The 18,388-nt window shown below is 42.8% G+C and overlaps 1 protein-coding gene across 2 annotated transcripts in view; it reads left to right on the forward strand.

The window, feature by feature from the left end:
* CDC123 (cell division cycle 123) overlaps window positions 1–18,388 on the forward strand; it is an 82,874-nt gene that overhangs the window by 18,154 nt on the left and 46,332 nt on the right. For both annotated transcript variants that reach the window (XM_050936984.1, XM_050936985.1), the window contains exons 7-8: window positions 17,023–17,071; window positions 18,135–18,210. In XM_050936984.1, coding sequence (XP_050792941.1) covers window positions 17,023–17,071; window positions 18,135–18,210 — 125 coding nt within the window. The remainder of the gene's footprint in view (window positions 1–17,022; window positions 17,072–18,134; window positions 18,211–18,388) is intronic.

Consider the following 18,388-nt stretch of genomic DNA (forward strand, 5'->3'; position numbering starts at 1 on the left):
TCCTATAAATAGATCTTCTCTGAAAAGTAACTGTAAAAGACATTGTGGAGTTTGATTCATTGTCTCTCAGTGACTTCGATACACAGCTAAAAAAATTCTTTTTTGTTTTTTAACTGCCAGCTCTGCACAAATTTGGATTCCAGGATGAGAATGAAACCAGATTTTGTTTCTAGTGATGATGCATAAGAAAAAAGATTCTGTACGCCAAATTATCCCCTCAGCAATACCAAGGCAACCCACCTCACTGCTATATAGGTGTAATGGAATTGTTTGCTAAGTTCCAAACAGATAAGAAGGAAATAGACTCTGTCTTACTCTCTTTCTTAGCTATGCTGATTCTGCAGTGTTAATGAGTAAAAAGCAGTAAAATATTTATTTATTAAAGTAATGGGTTCTTACCTGACTACATATAGAGAATGCCTTTGTTTACTAAATGCACCATTCTCAGAGTTGAATCACATTTTAATCAACATTTTTCTCTCTCAGTTCTTTGTTGCTAGGGGGTTTTATTATTACTTGGCTTCACTGTGGTCCATCATCACGTTCAGTCACTTCATTTACAGTTTCTAATACTTTTGAGTTCAGTATTTCTGGCTGGGGGGAAACTGAGACCTCTGGTGCTGTGTCACCTCTCCTTTTTTTCTGGAATTCCTTGATACCAGTTCCTTTTGTTGCATTTGGACAAATGCTATTGCCTGCAACTGTGTCTTTCTGTGGTCAGAGATAGAACTATAAGAGTACAATGGGATTGTGGGCGGGGGGGAGCGTTTCAATCTTCTAATTAGATGGGGATAGTCAGTTGAGTAAGCATCTGTGACCTCCAGACCTCTAAAACATGTGACTCATTCTAAATGTATTTCCTTGCAATGAAAGTGTTGTGTTTAATGAAGAGACGACTCTTTTTTTCAATTTTTACTTGAAGCTTAATTAGTGTTTAACTCCAGTTGCTGGTGCCCTGCTAAGAATCATCTTGGAAATTCTATTTAATTGTCTAGCTGAAAAAATACTTCTTTGAAAATCAAGATCAGCAGAGGGAGGGGGAGAAAATCCTTCCATAACTAAACTAAAACCCTAGTTTTATATATTTGGGAGGAAGCTTTATCCAATAGTTGTTGGCTACTTATTCATTGTGTGGTAGTGCCTAGGAACTTCAATCAAGAGCAAGGGACCTATTGTGCTAGGTGCTGTCAACTCAGATAACAAAGATGACAGTCCCTGCCCCAGAGCAATTACCATGTAATGAAGCCTTTTCTTGTTTAAAACTTGAAATTTAATTGTGCTGTTGCTGTGCAACTGCTTTCTTTTCTGGTTCTGCAACTTTGGCAACAGACTTTGCCATGTGTCAAGGTCCAAAAAATTCTCACCCTGATCCCCAAATTTCTCTGTGGAGCTTAGCAACGGTTTCAGTCCAGTAGTGAAGTCAAAGCAGCTCTGGAAGTCATGTCCGTGTGCATTGCCCTATCCTGGAAAATTCAGACTTTTCTATGGATGGAGTATTAAGTTTTGTGCAATATTGGCAGTCATTGCAAACACACAACTCACAATTTTGTAGGCAAAACAGAGAATTGTATTTTTATATTATGGTAATGCCCATAACTTGCTAGGCACTGTCCAAACACTGAAAGTCATAGATTTATAGCTTCTTAAGACCAGAAGGCACTGTTGTGATCATTAAGTCTCACCTCCTGCATAACACATCCCTCAGTTAAAATCCTGGTTCAAGTCCAATAGCTGTCGTTAAATTAGAGCTTATTGTCTAGAAAAAAATCCAATCTTCATTTAGATTTTGTGTGATGGAGAAACTACCGGAACCCATGGTAAGTTGTTCCAGTGGTTAATTACCATCACTGTTAAGAATATGCTCATTATTTCTAACCTGAATCTGTCTAGCTTTAACTTCCAAGAACATGTTACATTGCTGATCACTTGCTCAAAGCACTTATACTCTTAAAAGCTAAAAAGATAAAGGGTGGAGGAAAAGGTGATAGCATATATGCAAACTGATCAGGGTGATGATAGCTAAATTTTAGTGTCTTTGTTTTGATAGGAAGGATTACTCATTGGAATTGAGGTGGGAGATAGGATGGGATTGTGAGAGTAACAGAGGAAATGGCAGAGGAAGAGCAGAACTGTATGGAAATGAGATTGAACTGAGGAGGAAGGGAGGGAGGTTGAACTTGTGGAATGAGCTGGGGCAAGTGAGAATTTGCAATAGATAGGACCAAAAGCCAGTAACAATATAGTGAATGAGGAAAAACCTATCCAGAGCCCAAGTTTTCAGAGTCAAGTGAAGATTTCTGGAGGCTGTGACAACTCTGACAGCTGCTCTGGCTCATGCTGTTCACAGAGGATGGGAAGCTGCTTAGCCAGATGCCTCAGGCAGATTCCTCTCCATCCATAAAGAGTCGGAAGACCCCGACTTAACCCATGTGGTACCTTCTGTTGTAGCTGGTGCAGGCCGCTTTGGGGAGTGAGACATGGGTCTGGAAGCTTCCATACTTTTCCCAACAAGATCCTGCTAGTGACTGTTCCCCAGAGATGAGGGAAGGAGGCTGCTAAGCCTACTGAGCACGTGCATTGTTACCCATTGGGTGTGCAGATCTTGCAGGTGCAATTTATGTGTTATCCTTGGAAATTTCGGCCATTTAAAATTTGCTGCTACTTGTTTATTTGTAAGTCTTGGGAAAGTGTACCTAGTAATTACTAGCAGGAGGACTAGATCTACTAGCTAGAGGTAGGAAATGCAAGGGTGGGAGTAGCTCCATTAGCGGAGTCCAGTGCTTGTGCCTTCATGAGAAGCACAGCTGCTAGGGAGAGGTAGGATATGGGATTTCTACCAGGATGGTATCCTTAAAGTCCCCAGGCAGAGTCAGTCTTCAATATGAGCATCCAGCAAGTACATATTTTATCTTTCTTTATAAATATGACGCTTTACACCTCTGAAATTGCTGGAAGAAATCATCTCCCCCACACAGATCCTACTGGCCAAGTTTCTGCTCTTCTATCCTTCAGTCTTCTGCAGTGTGGGAGTGGAAATGAGCAAATAAGTCTCTCCTTTTCTACTCCCTACCTAGCCTCTATTTCCAAGTTCTTCCTAAGAGTCACACTGGGAAAACATAAATTGTGGTGTGGCTTCTAAAGCGCACCAGTGAAACTGATGAGATCCTTGTTAATTTGGCATTGCTGCTGTTTGACAAAATTTTAATTAGCTGCAGAGACACGAGCTGTCGGTAGTCTGGGGAAGACAGCACTGCACTGTGTGTGTGATACTAGGTTGTAAACTCCTCATGCAGGCCATGTTAGGTAATAAAGCAAGTCCTCACTCACCTCTCCAGCACCCGAGTTCGTGCGGAGTTGGTATGGGGCACACAATTCTGTCAGAGACCAGACACCAATGCGTTGATCAACGGGCTCACACTATCCTTAGCTCTAAAAAGCTTTAGATTAAGTGTGGCCCCTTTATTAGGGGTGAGCATCAATATTTATACACAGAAGTAAACAAAGTGATTAACAAAAGATAATGGTCATGCATAATTAATCAAGATTTTACAGGAAAAGCAAGTTAACAAGTAAATGCATAGAGATAAAGGCTAATGGCTACTAGGGAAAGGGGGTGTCATGAGTAGTTTGCAGGTCAGTGCTTTGTTCAAAAGGGTTCAGGAAGGATTATGCAGAGACAGTCAGTCTGGGTGTGTTTTGGCTCCCCAAAGTTCACCAAAAGTTTAGACCCAACATTCCTCCATTTGTAGCTTTGAGATAACTATTAATCAAAAAGCTACACCCTATTTTAAGATCTCAAGGGCCGCTTGGCAATTTTAGCCTGGGCCAATTTGAAGAGAGTAAGGCTTTTAGCTGAAGTGGGAAAAGAATAAACTGACTTACATGAGTTTATGAGGGAGGGGACACACTGAATACAGCAACACAGTATTATAAGGACTACTATGGCCCCAACAACACCCACCAAGAGTTTTTTTTTTTTAACCCACCCAAATCCGGGCAGCCAATTTCATAAGGCTCCCCACCAATCATAAGGTGGCTGGCCAGAGGAGTAGTTTTTAGCCATTTCCCTTAGGTGTTTGGTACGTTGAAAAGTGTTAGAGTAGGTGTCATTTACAAAAACACAGCATTCTTCATAAGCAGAAAATAAACTAAAAAAGCATTAAAAAAAACATACAGTTGTCAGAATAAAGGGTCCTCTCATTTTTTTCGAGTCAATTTAAGTCTAATGTCTGAGAGAGGTAAGCTGGTCCACTGGTCGAAGGCAGTGTCCTCAGTGGTGACAAGAGCTGCTGGTCCGTCACTGTGGTCCACTACGGCTGGCTTGACGTGGGAGTGGTGGATCCAAGATTTGCGTCCTTCCAGGAACACTGCAGTCTGGGTTGTTAAAAGAACCTGGTGGGGTCCAGTAAACCTTGGCTGGAGGGTGTCGTCACGAACGAACTTTTTGGCCCAGACGAAGTCCCCTGGTTGGAACGGGTGGATCTGTTCCTCCAGCGGCACGGTCTGGGAAAACTGCGAGGCTTTCCAAAGGGTACGGAGGCGAGCCTGTAGGGAGAGAAACTGACACGCGGTTAAATGATCCCCTCCCAATAGTGAAACATCAGCACGTGGTAGCGCCCCGCCTTTGAAAGGGGGGGTGTTCATAGAGCAGTTCAAAGGGGGATAATCCCAATGCGCGGGTTGGGCGAGTACGAAGGTGAAACAGGACCAAGGGAAGTACCTGAGGCCACTTTAATCCTGTTTCCTGACAGTATTTAGCCAATGTAAACTTAAGTTCCCTATTTATACGCTTAACTTTCCCGCTAGACTGGGGGTGGTAGGGTGTATGAAAGGAGTGTGAAATGCCCAGTCCTTGTTTTAAACGGCCAAGGACATGACCAGTAAAGTGAGGTCCGCGATCTGAGTCGAGCACAAGAGGGATGCCAAAACGGGGTACAATGTTTCTAAGGAGAATTTTCGCCACTGTGGCAGCAGTACAATTAGCAGTAGGAAAAGCTTCGACCCAGGAAGTCAGAGGGCAAACCAAAACAAGGAGGTGCTTTTTTCCAAAAGCCTTTGGCATATCTGCAAAGTCAATTTGAAGATGTTGAAATGGAGCAGCAGGCGGAGGTTTTCCACCCTTAATTTTGTTAAGAGGTGGAGCAGGTCCATTACGCTGACATGTGCTGCATGCTTTCACTATTGATAGGCAATAGGGTTGAATGCCTGGAGCATACCAAAAGCGAGCGATGGTGTTCACGAGGGCGTGCGTGCCGTAGTGACCCCCTTTATCATGGTGCCAGCGAACTGCCACGGGGTATGTGGAGCGAGGGAGGCAGGCTCGGCCATCTGGCATAAGCCAGGTCCCTTTGACCAGAGTGGCCCCGAGGCTCTCCCACGATTGTAGTTCAGCAGCGGGTACTGGTACGGGGTGCGGTGGAGTAAAGGAGGAGGCTGCAATAGCCAATGTGGGCATGGCTAAAGGTAAGGTGGCAGCCTTCTTAGCGGAGGCGTCAGCCAGGGCATTCCCACGGGTAACGGGGCTACTATCTTTAGTATGGGCCCGGCAGTGAACTACAGCCAGGACAGAGGGTTTTTGGAGGGCATCCAAAAGCTTGTGGATGAGGGGGAGGTGCTGAATGGGTTTACCGGCAGCTGTCTGGAAACCTCGAAACTTCCAGAGGTGGATATGACAATGCACAACTCCAAAAGCATATTTGCTATCAGTAAAAATGGTAACGGTCTTACCAGCGGCCAACTGGCAAGCTCGGGCCAGGGCATAGAGTTCAGCGGCTTGGGCTCCCCAGTTGCCTGGCAGTGAGGCGGCCTCTTGAATGTCCCATTCAGAGGTGACAGCATAACCAGTGAAACGCTTGCCATCAACATAGAAGGAGCTTCCGTCCGAGAAGAGGATGCAATCGGGGTTGTCCAGTGGCACGTCAAACAGGTTGTCTCTTATCTGTAAGATGCTGTAAACTACTTCCACACAGTCGTGCTGATCCTGGAGGACTGGCAGGTCAGGAAGCAAGGTAGCTGGATTAAGGGGTCCACACCTTTCAAAAATTAGGTTAGTGTCTTCTAAGAGTTCGGCCTCTAGCTGTTGCTGACGATGGGCCGAAAAGACTTGGGTTGTGCCCCTACGCAGAAGGGCTGACAAGGCATGAGAGGTCCAAACCGTGGTAAAATGACCCAGGGTTAGGCTCTTTGCCTTTGTGATCAGCAGGGCAGCTGCTGCCAGAGTTCGGGTGCAGGATGGGGTTCCCTGAGCGACAGGGTCGATTTGCTGAGAGTAAAAAGCAAGCGGGAAATGGTGGGGCCCGCTCAGCTGGGTAAGGACACCACTAGCAATTCCGCCCCTCTCGTGGACAAAAAGGTGAAAGGGTTTGCTGTAATTGGGGGGGCGGAGAGACATGGAGGAGGCCACACTGTCCTTGAGTAACTGAAAGGCTTGAATAGTGTCCGGGGACCACTGCAAAGGGTCAGGAGCAAGGTTAGCAGTGAGTCGGTGGAGCGGTTTGCTTAACTCCCCGCAGGACGGCAACCAGGGGCGACAGAAGCCAATTAATTTTAAGAAACCTCGAAGTTGTTTCTTGGTGTTCGGTAGAGGGCAGTTTTGAATAGTCTTTATGCGGGCTGGGTTCATCTGTCTTCCCTCTGGGGTTAACAGGAAGCCCAGATATCGGACCTTTTGTGAGACCCACTGAATCTTTTTAGGGTCTACCTTGTGGCCTCTGGTGTGTAGGTATAATAAAAGTGCCTTACCATCGATGCAGAGGGCAGCTTTTTCGCGATTACCTAATAGGATGTCATCTACGTATAGGACCAATGTGGATCCCTGCGGACTGGTGAAACCTTCCAAGTTGTGGCGGAGGCACTGGCTGAAAATCGTGGGGCTGTCTCTGTAGCCTTGAGGAAGTCGTTGCCAGACATAACTTTGTCCCTCCCAGGTGAAACCAAAGAGATACTGAGAGTCTGGGTGCACAGGAATGATGAAAAAAGCTGATTTTAAGTCAATAACAGTGAACCACTCAGCATCCCAGGGGATTTGGCTGATGATAGTAGCTGGGTCAGGAACTACTGCATGAAGAGGGACCACATACTGATTAACAACTTGTAGATCCTGTACAAAGCGCCAACGAACAGGGTCTCCGTCCTTTTTAGGAGGCTTTTTGACAGGCAGTATAGGGGTGTTACAGGGAGTGCGCTGAGGGCGGACTAGCTTTTGTGCAATGAATCCCTCGATAATGGGGCGGATGCCCTCCCGGGCTTCCAGCAACAGGGGGTATTGAGGGACTGACGGGGGGGGGTTAAGGAAGGCTTCACCTGAATCCTTACGGGCTCTGCCGAAAGGAGCAGGCCAACATCAGTGTCAGAAATTCCCCAGAGGGTTGAAGGCAAGTCAGTGAGGTCAGGGGAGAGAGAGGGGGGTGTTTCCCAATTACCCTGAGTAGGGGCCGAATCTCCTAACACTGTCATCAATAATCCTACCCCTTCAGGAGTGCAGGTTAAAGTAGCCTCAAGCTTACAGAGTAAATCCCGGCCCATCAAAGGGATCGGACAAGCTGGGGAAAAAAGAAAACGGTGAGGAAAACATTTATCAGCATAAATAACATTCAAAGGCAAAGTGAGTCCCAGAGACTGTGGGTTGCCCTCCACCCCAGTCGCAGTTTTAACCTCAGAGGATAGCCAGGGAGAGGGGGCATGATTTAAAAGAGAGAAAGTAGCCCCAGTATCAATGAGGAAAGAGACAGGCAGTCCCTGGACTGAAAGGGTTAAACGAGGCTCTTTGCTGGGAGGGGAGAAAGTGAGAAAGGAGCCGGCTAAAGACATTAAGGAAATAAGACCATCACATTGTTTGTCTTCGCCCCCGGGGTACCGTCATTGAGGAGGCTGAGTTTGCTGCGGCTGCTGCTGTTTCCCGTAGTTGATCCAGGCCTGGGGAATGGGCTGAGCTGGTGGTGCACCTGTAAAGGCATCTCTCTAACTATACTTTTATTACTCGCAAGAGATTTGACGGGGACATCCTCTGGGCTATCCTCAGGGGGGGGGGCATGCACCCTGCTGTATCTGTTTGGACATTAGCCTAGTAACTACTCCTCCCGAGGTTTGCCCCTCCATTTCCTCCTCATCCTTCTGCAGAAATTCCAATTTGGGATTCTGCAGATTCCCCTCTGCTACATGGAGAGAGTCCCCCTGCGGAGGAATAGGGGCAGGTGCAGAGGGGACCAGCTGACGAGTCAAAACACGCCCTGGTCTACACCCTTCATCGAAATAACCTGGAGGGGGTTCACTCTCGGGAGAGTACCTGACTGCCATAATTTTTAAAGATTTCCACAGCTCTGCTGCTGTGTTCCAACAAAGCCAGTAACATAACTGTCCCGGATGGTCTTTTCGATCTGGCTCTTTACTCCTCTTAAGGCAGCCTGTTCGAAAGAGCCATACGAAGGCCACCTCATCTCCGGGTCGGCCAATACCGCGGTATACCCAGTCCAATTCCTTACACATAGTGTGTACAACTTCTTCCTAGACATTCCTGTCTGTACTGGGAGTTTCCCTTCGTTCCATAACTTATTTACAATCCCCAACGGACTCTCAAGAGGCACGCTAGTCCCTTGACCCATGGTGTCTGACAGGAGCCCTCCAACTGGCGTTTACCCTGCTGTCCAATACACGACCCCTCAATATTGAATTGGCTGGGAGAAATCTCCTGTGGCGCCTTGCCAATTCATATATGAGTGGTCTGACCACTGGACAGAGGTACCGCACCAGAAGGAATCCCGGACGAGCCCCCAAATTGTTAGGTAATAAAGCAAGTCCTCACTCACCTCTCCAGCACCCGAGTTCGTGCGGAGTTGGTATGGGGCACACAATTCTGTCAGAGACCAGACACCAATGCGTTGATCAACGGGCTCACACTATCCTTAGCTCTAAAAAGCTTTAGATTAAGTGTGGCCCCTTTATTAGGGGTGAGCATCAATATTTATACACAGAAGTAAACAAAGTGATTAACAAAAGATAATGGTCATGCATAATTAATCAAGATTTTACAGGAAAAGCAAGTTAACAAGTAAATGCATAGAGATAAAGGCTAATGGCTACTAGGGAAAGGGGGTGTCATGAGTAGTTTGCAGGTCAGTGCTTTGTTCAAAAGGGTTCAGGAAGGATTATGCAGAGACAGTCAGTCTGGGTGTGTTTTGGCTCCCCAAAGTTCACCAAAAGTTTAGACCCAACAGCCACATTCTTTATTCTGCAAACTACCCAGTTGTACTGTGTGTGAATGAAACGTTACGTATGTCTTGCCTTTATGTATTGTTGCAGCACACAAATGCATTGTTGTATAATTTGCATTAAAAAAGCACCAGAAGTTCCAATCAAGGGTTGGGACCTAGGTTGCCATACAAACACATAGTAATAAATAGTCCTTAAACTAGTGGTCTTGGGCTATGAGGGTGCTGTGATGCACCTCTTATCAGCATTAATGCATCATCACACCTTTGAATTTGACTAGTCTCAGTGCCTTATCTCATTATAAAAGGAATTTGGGCCTCTTTTCACTGAAATGTGCCATAACTTGAAACACTTTACTTGAAACACTTTCAAATTAAATTACCAAAAAAACCTTTTTTTTGCAAGGCCTGAGTGGACTTGGATGAAACATATTTTAGTCATGGAGCATCAAGAGTACTCAAATGAAAAGTTCTATGAATCTGGAAGTAAGATTCATAGAGGGGATATAAATACATTTAAATAACTGGATCTTATTAGAGAAGAAATTGAACAATAATGCAGTTCAGTGAAAACCTGCACTATTCTCTTATTTTACAGCAAACCAGAGTAGGTTTTCTAGCTTTTTCCTGTGATTGGATTGTTCTCAGTTCACTCCTGTGTTGGACACCTCCGTATTTCTTTTCTAGTAATACTTCTCTGTCTGTTAAGTTTGGCTATTTAATGTTAGTCTTGTTCCATTGTATTTTAAAATGATGCCATGCCTGGGTAGGTGAGAGAACAGTATGTCAGTACAATTTACTGAAGAGGGTTTAATAATCCAATGGAGGGTTTGCTTCTATCACCACTATGCGAATGGACACATTGAAATTTTAGTGCCGATCCCAGTGAGGCTGATGGAAAACGCTTTGGCCAAAGTAAACAGAAGACACTTATGAGCCCAGGGGCTTCATCGTTATTCATTATGCAGGAGATATGTGTTGGCTTTGCTCTTTCCCTTAGCTCAAGGATAGATATTTAACTATTCTTAGTAAGGACTTCATTTTAGACTCTCAGTCCAGTTTGGATTTAATGGTCTCAGCCTTCTTGTATGATGACCCCAAGGCCTGCATGCTAGTTAATGGGATTGTGTCCCCTATTTTCTCATTGTATAAAGATACCCAGCAAGAGACCTTGGGCTTCTCGGCAAGTTGTGGTATAGGTAATTACAGTCTAATCTAAAGACTGACGTGTTTTCAGTTGGGGAAAAGTTACACTTCACTTTCCCTCCTAAAAGCTATTTTTGTAATGTTAGTGTAAAATACTGTGGTAGTTTTTGCAAGAGTAGGCCTTAGTTTGTAATAGGGTGAATTAGCCTGGACAATTTCTATTGATTTTTGAATGAGAGTTGTACCTACCTGGGGCAAAATTCATCCCACTTTAATCTGTAAAGCATTTTGGCCTCCTCCTAGATGAACTGTTGTAAATAAAAGGTAGTTGAATAAAACATCCTGCTTTTAATCCAGGCCGTTCATAGCATTCTTGAACTGCTAAATTATTCATATGAACATAAGCAGTCAAACAGGCTAAATGATTAGACTTGCTGAATCACAAGGTTGTCTCTATTAATTACGCTATTGATTAAATGCCAGCACCATAGACCTTGGCAAGCAAAAATTAGAAATGCAACTAGCGTATGGAAGTAAAATGCTGAGCAGGTGAAAACTGGAGACATTGTGTGCCTCTCACTTGGATGGGCTTGTAAAAAAAAGAGAGAGAAATAGATTTGATTGTATTTAGTGGGATGAAAAAACTTTTTGCTCAGACATAAAACAGCCAAAAAACTTTTTATTAGACGTTTCTTTATATTTTGTAACCTTGTGCTCCTGAACTGTCCAACTAGTAAAAGAAGCTCTGTTGTTTGGGAGGTAGTGTGGTCTAATGGAAAAGACACTGAATGGGTTATGGGTAGACCTGGTTTCTTATCCCAGCTCTGCCCATGACCTGCTTTGTGACCGAGGGCAAATCACCTCATTTCTCTGTGCCTCTTTCCCCTCCCACCCTCTGCATGTCTTGTTTGTTTATACCAAGCTGCTTAGGTCAGGGTGGGATGGTGTTTGTGCTGTCTCTAGCACAATGAAGTCCCAATTTAAGTGCTACTGTAGTACAGATCATAAATAATATACAATCTGATTAGTCAGAGCATCTTGAATATGACTGGCTTCACTTCCAATGTTTAAACATTTGGCTTCTGACATGAAGCTGGCACTTCAATCGCTTTAAAATTGTTAGATATAGAACTTCCCTCATGGAACAATAATAGAGTAACAAGGACTTAAACGCAGCACACGAATTACAGTGCAGTTAGTGTTATTTCTCTTTCATGTAAGCATTGTATTTTACCTACCTGATTTAACAGAAAACATGTTATTCAGGGTTTGGTGTGTGATATGAGCCTTAAGCCAGGTTTGTTTTTTGTGTTTTTTTTTTTTAAATAACCTAATGTAGTTCACAGGCAGTAAGAACTCCCCTGTTTTAACTGGATTCTGTATCAAGCTGAAAACCTTGTCCCTCCTGTAAACAAAACTTTCTTGTTTTGTTTTTATCTGCCTTTCAGTAAATGATTTTAGTATATAGTGGGATTCCCTCTGAGACATTTTCCACTTGGCTTATCCAGAACACCTTGTTCAGTTCTGAAAGAACAATTCATCCAGTTCTCTGGGATCCAAAAAACTCAGTTAAACTCCAGATTTCATCACTCAGATTCTTTTATTTGGCTTACAGCAAGCTATGCTGTGTTGATCAGACTCAAGCATAGGAGTGGGTATAGGGCATACCACACATCCAAAGTTATACAGAAAACCTTTTCCTTTATATACATTTACGCATTGAATTTACTATACATTGCATCGTACATCTTGTATTGGATTGGCTACCTTGTAGGAACCAATCCCTGTGCAGGATGCTGTGTCCATGTGTTGTCCACACTTGACCTACTCCTTACCTCATCTCTACATTCTTAATTTATCTTGTCAATTGTTAGTAAGTGGTTGTCCCCCCTCTTATCTTATCTGGTTCACATTCTTTCCCCCCCATCTACTGATCTATTTACTTACTGTATTTAGCACAAATATTCTGTTTTCATCCTAATGATATGTTTACCTCTCTAATTCTATTGTCCAACAAATGAGGCCTCCCTTCATGTGTTAATTACTCAAGTCAGACCTCTAGTAGGCATCCTTCTCTCTGGATAAACCATGGATATGTGCCCCTGAGAGAGAGAGAATTTTTTGAATTATTTCATGGCAGCCGTGGCTGAAGAGACCCACTCGAGAGAGACATCTGTTGCATCTGTCACATTTAAAGGTGGTGTTTCAACCTTTTGGGCTCTGTCTTATGCAAGCTCTTTTCTCCTCTGCCAAGCTGGACTGCTTTCTCTCGTAACTCTTGTCCACACTGCCCTTTTGTCGGTAGTGCTGGTGCGCATCCTCATCAAGAGTGCTTCCATCGACTTAAGAGGGAAAATGTGGGGGGGGGGCCTGAGCGCCAGGGCTCTCTGCACCACACACAGTTCCCCACCAGGAACAGGGCAGCCACACCGGGCTTCTTGGCTCCCTGCTTTACGTCAGCCTAACACTGTAGTGTAGATCAAGCCTCAAATTTCATATGATACACTTGAGTTAGGTTAACCTACCACCTGTATTAGCAGATCTTTGATAAATTCTTGTTTCCAAAGGCTGTTGTCCTGAATGTGATCCTCCCAGTTATCCATGTCCATTTCATTGAGGTCTCGCTTACAGGCATCCTTGAAATACAATTTTGGGTGTCCTTTGGGTCTTCTTCCAGATGCCAGTTTGCCATAGAGGATGTCCTTTGGGATGTTCCCATCATCCATTCGGTGCACATGTCCAAGCCAGCGGAGGCATCCTTGTTTGAGGAGTGTTTGCATGCTGGGTAACTGGCTCACTTGAGCACCTCAGTGCCAATGAACCTGTCCCCTGCAGGAGATCCCAAAGATTTGGGGAAGACAATGCATATGAAAGCTGTTAAGTCTCTTTTCCTGATGAGAGTATAAGGTCCATACCTCATTCCTGTGCAAAAGTGTGCTGATAACACAGCAGCCTCTGGCTGCATGTACTACTAATACAGGTGGTAGGTTAACCTAACTCAAGTGTACCATATGCAGTTTGAGGCTTCATCTACGCTACAGCTTTAGGTTGACGTAAGGCAGGGAGCCAAGAAGCCCAGTGTGGCTGCCCTGTTCCTGGTGTGGAGCTAAGAGCCCAGGCTCTCAGCCCCGCACATGTCCCCTCTTAAGTCCATGGAAGCACTCTTGGTGAGGACACGCACCACTGGCACAAGAAGGGCAGTGTGGACATGAACCACTGCAGTAATTACTGAGGTGGTTGTAAGTCAACCTTACCATAGGATGACTGATGTTTATAGTGTAGGCATGCCCTTAGACATTTGAAGATATCTTTCAGTTCAGTTTTCCATCATTTCTGTAAACTTAAAAGAACGTTTGGTGCAAGGCCCCTTTTGAGTGGCATATGAACCACCTCCTCCAACTTGCCTCAAGTGCTTAAAGTAAAAATCTCTAACAATTAAATCTAAGGGTAGAGAAAAAGGGCCTGATCGAAAAGCCTGTTCAGGTCAGCGGGAAGACTTGTATTCAGGCTTTGGATCAGACTGTAAGGCTGTAGTATTCTTCAGGTACAAAATAACTGTTACAATTTTCATTACAACTTTGATGGTTTGTTTTATTATCCACAAGAGTAATTACAGTGATTTGCAAATCAGTTTGTGGCCCCTTTAATGTTATGTGTACTGCAGGCATTGTAAATCCTGGTAAATCACATCACTCCTTTTTATGGGCAAAGGGTGAGCTGAATTAAACAACATATATCTGCTCAATGCAGTGATGTGTGTTAGCAATTATGTACCAGTGGGGATTCGTATACTTGTGAAATATACAAAAAGGGATCTTTCTCCTGTTTACCTGTTAATAAGATTTCAATAAATAAAATGGAGACCAACCATATTTCTTGAACGCTCTATAAGCTGTAGGGGTTAGGTCTTTCAGGCCCTGCTAGTGTCTGAAACATAAGTTCTGACACAGTTTCAGAAATAGGATCCCTGGCATCTCCTAATTGTGCATGTGTGCAAATTATTTGCTGCTGTTCCCAGTGCTTTTAAACCTTAAGTGTTTAGGTTAGAGAAACTCTGCTCAGCCTCTTGCTTCCATTGTTCAAGGAAAGCCTCATCTGTCGCAGATCAGTAACTGGATGGCTTTGGCTGTGCCTGTTAACATTCAGTACCAAATAAGTTTGGTTTAAAATAGGCAGTGCTAACATTTAATAGAATTAATACATTCAAGACGGTCTTAAGGGCTAGCGGTGCATTATCTTATAGGAAACATTCATGGCAATTTCCAGCAGGAGAGAGAAGGATTCATAGATTATTTTTTTTAAACATTTTTCCACTTTAGCTTTGACTGGACTCAGGTGTGTTTCATTGTAAACGTACGAATGGCCATACAAGGTCAGACTCAATGGTCAATGTAGCTTGGTATCCAGTCTTCCGTCAGTGGCCAATGCCAGATGCCTCAGAGGGAATGAACAGAACAGGGAAATTATCAAGTGATCCAGCCCCTGTTGTTCACTCCCAGCTTTTGGCAGTTAGAGGCTTGACCTTTCCAGACTACTGTACCCCTTACAGGAATCTGATTTGTCTTGTGTACCCCAAGTTTCACCTCACTTAAGAACTACTTGCTTACAAAATCAGACATAAAAATACAGAAGTGTCACAGCACACTATTGCTGAAAAATTGCTGACTTTCTCACTTTTATGATATAATTACAAAACTAATCATTTGGAATATAAATATTATACTTACATTTCAGTTTATAGTATATAGAGCAGTATAAACAAGTCATTATCTGCATGAAATTTTAGTTTGTACTGACTTTGTTACTGCTTTTTATGTAGCCTGGTGAAATGCTAAGCAAATCTCTAGATGAATTAATATACCCCCTGGAAGATGTCTGCATATCTCCAGGAGTACATGTACCCTGGTTAAGAACCACTGGCTCAGTACACCTAGAGCATGAGGTTGCATCACTGACCATCTTGACTAATCGTCTTTGATGGACCTACCCTCCATTAATTTATCTAATTCTTTTTTGAACCCCATTATAGTTTTGGCCTTCACAATGTGCCCTGGCAATGAGTTCCACAGGTGGATTGTGCATTGTGTGAAGTGAACTTCCTTTTGTTTGCTTTAAACCTGCTGCCTATTAATTTAATCAGGTGACCCCTAGTTCTAGTGTTTTGGGAAGGGGTAAAGAGCAGATAGGGGCAACACATCTTGAAGAACCTCCACTTACAGGTAAGAAACCTCCTCTTACTTACTTAATCTTTACTGAATTTGGATAAATCTTGTCACTTTTGAGAGGGCACTCAGTTGTTACCCTTTTAACCAGCTTGTTCTCACAGTTGAGCTGTTCACCAAATGGTAGGCATTTTACTGACAGCTCAAATGAGATTGGGAGCTCTACTTTTAGAAAGAAGATATACTTTTGTTATCATTCCTTTGAAAGTGACAGGATTATTTTTGTAGTGTTCATAATTACTCTGGTGAAAATATAGAGATTACATAATACTTGGCATTGGGATAACTGCTTCTATTCTTACTGGCTAATGAATGAAGGAATAAGAGACTAACTCATGAGAGAAAAAGTTTTGGTGTCTGCCTACAGATATCTAATGTGTGTGAATAACATGGGAGCAGGGATATTTTGGGGTTTTGTTTGTTTCTATCTTTTAAGATCTGTTCTTCTAAATGCATTATTTATTGTTGTTGACTCAGAAAGATGCCATGCTCTGGTATAGGCAGTGGCAAGTTAAACTGCTTTGCTCCTCCCATTGATGGAAAGGAAAAGTAGATCCACTGTTTCTGTAAGAATCATAGTGATATCGCTTGGTTCACTGAAGGGTGCATTGCTTTAGGAAGTTACCAGAGAAAGGTACTTGGAGACATTTGCTCCGAGCAATGTAATGAAACTAGAACATCAAAGTGCGTGCTATTTCTGTGTCAGTGCAATCATCTCAGGATAACTATTTAAGAGGAAGGCAAAGTGTAGTTATCGCAAGCAAATAATATCTTGGCAATGAAGAAGTACTTTGAAGGGACACCATCAATATAACTGTCATACATGATAAACAGATACTTTTCTCTGCTACTAATAAATTCTTAAATCATTAAGAGTACTTGTCACTTTTTTTGTACTGTTTATCTTTTTGCATTTCTCTTAGCGTGGTCAATGAAAATCCAAGAAAGTCAGTTTCACTTTGAGGTTGTTAGTGCTACAGTGTTGATGTTCCAACCATTTCTAGGGAAATACCCATTGTTAAAAAGCAATAGTTTGGATGAGAATGTTATGTGTTGTTGTAGAAGCCTTTCTATTGGTTGAAGGTTGCTCTGACGCAGTTTAACTTTGACTCAAATCTAACTTATAGTGTCTCCTTTTTAAAATAATTTTCTCCCTTTTCTCTAACCTGTCTTAAGTTAACTTCTCTATGAAGTTCATGCCCAAGAAAGGCTTTTTCTTAATTGGTGATAGGTGATCTCTGTGAGTCATTTGACTAACTGTCCGGGTGTGCCAAGGAAGAGACGTTTACCAATGGCAAACCCATACTTGTTTTTTACTTCTAGAGTTAAAATCTCTTAGAAATGCTTAACAGTGCCTTCATGATGCATGGTTCCAGTTTGTAATGCTTGCTCTGAATAAAAACAGTTTTATGTACAATAGATCTTGACAGTGTAATTTATTTTTCCAGGTTTATTCACTGTACTGATGATACCCCTGATCCTTGCTTGGAATATGAGGTAAGACTCCTCTCCTGGCTCTAGATAATTTAAGTATTTTACCCTTGGGAGGGCTGATACTTATGCTTGGATGACACCAAGATAACACTTCAGTGCTTGTGGGAAAAAAAGAAAAAAGCCAGACTAATAGTTACGGAAACGGACGAGCATCTCTCTCTGCTTGTCCACACACCAGATACATTGCAAGCAGTGGCCCTACAAGCTTCTCCATAATACTCTCCCAGAGCGTGTCAACTTTGACCCCAGAGGGGAAACTTGAATGGCTGAGGGAGTTGTTCATTCTCTAAATGGCCTATTTTAGTCCTTAGCCTTTCTGCTGAGACTGCCAGCGGGCAGACCAATTAAGGTGGCTTTACGTTGTCCACTGAGAACAGGACAGAGGCACCAACTCCTTTTGCCTAGACTTGGTCACTGTTGAATGTACTGGATTTGAACCACTGACCTAGGTATAGTGCATTAGTGATCCCTTTAAGTACTAAGTTGAAGTATCTTCGAAGTCCATTGTATTGAATGAGAAGCTAGGTATGTAAATCTTCCATTTAGCTGTGGTGACTGTTCGGATCTTATGCACTCATTAACAGTGGCTTATTTTTGCACAATGGCAGAGTCCTTAAAATTGCTACGGCTGTATTCTTTTGAATCACATGGCAGAGCCTGAGTCTTAAAACAGTGTTCAAGTACACATCTGTGAAATGCCGTGCTTGTCTTTAAATGTTTATTGCTTTTCATATTTGAGTTCTGTCATGCTAGTGGAGTATAGGGGGAGAGATCCAATGGGCAAAATTATGGTGTATTAGAGATAAAATTTTGTTTTTACATGTATTTTTCACAGGTAAATAAGTGACAAGATACGATTTCAAAGAAATTTGGCTTATTTGCCAAGATAATTACACCCATTACAATTGTGAGGGGTTTTCCCCTTGTATTAAGAGTATCCTGTGATATTTTTCTTAACAGCAGGTACTATCTTAAGACCAAAATATGTGTGTGTTGACAAAAAGAGTCAATTCGTTCTCTTAAGCCATATTTAGACATGTTGTTGTATTTTTTTTTTTTCCTGTAGCTTGTGCTTCGAAAATGGTGTGAATTAATTCCTGGGGCAGAATTCAGATGCTTTGTGAAAGAAAACAAACTTATAGGTGAGGATCTTCTTAAAGGCTCCATAGTATTCACTGGGGTATCTAAGGTTTGCTCCTATTCCTTTAAAAACAGTAGAACATGAAAAACTTTCTTCCCCTATCACAACACTGTCTTCATAGGCTTCTTATTCCTTCTTGCTTCTATCTATATTTGTTTTACCTTTTGGGTTTAATTTTT

This window comes from Gopherus flavomarginatus, chromosome 1 (assembly GCF_025201925.1).
Source record: "Gopherus flavomarginatus isolate rGopFla2 chromosome 1, rGopFla2.mat.asm, whole genome shotgun sequence".
Taxonomy (NCBI): domain Eukaryota; kingdom Metazoa; phylum Chordata; order Testudines; family Testudinidae; genus Gopherus; species Gopherus flavomarginatus.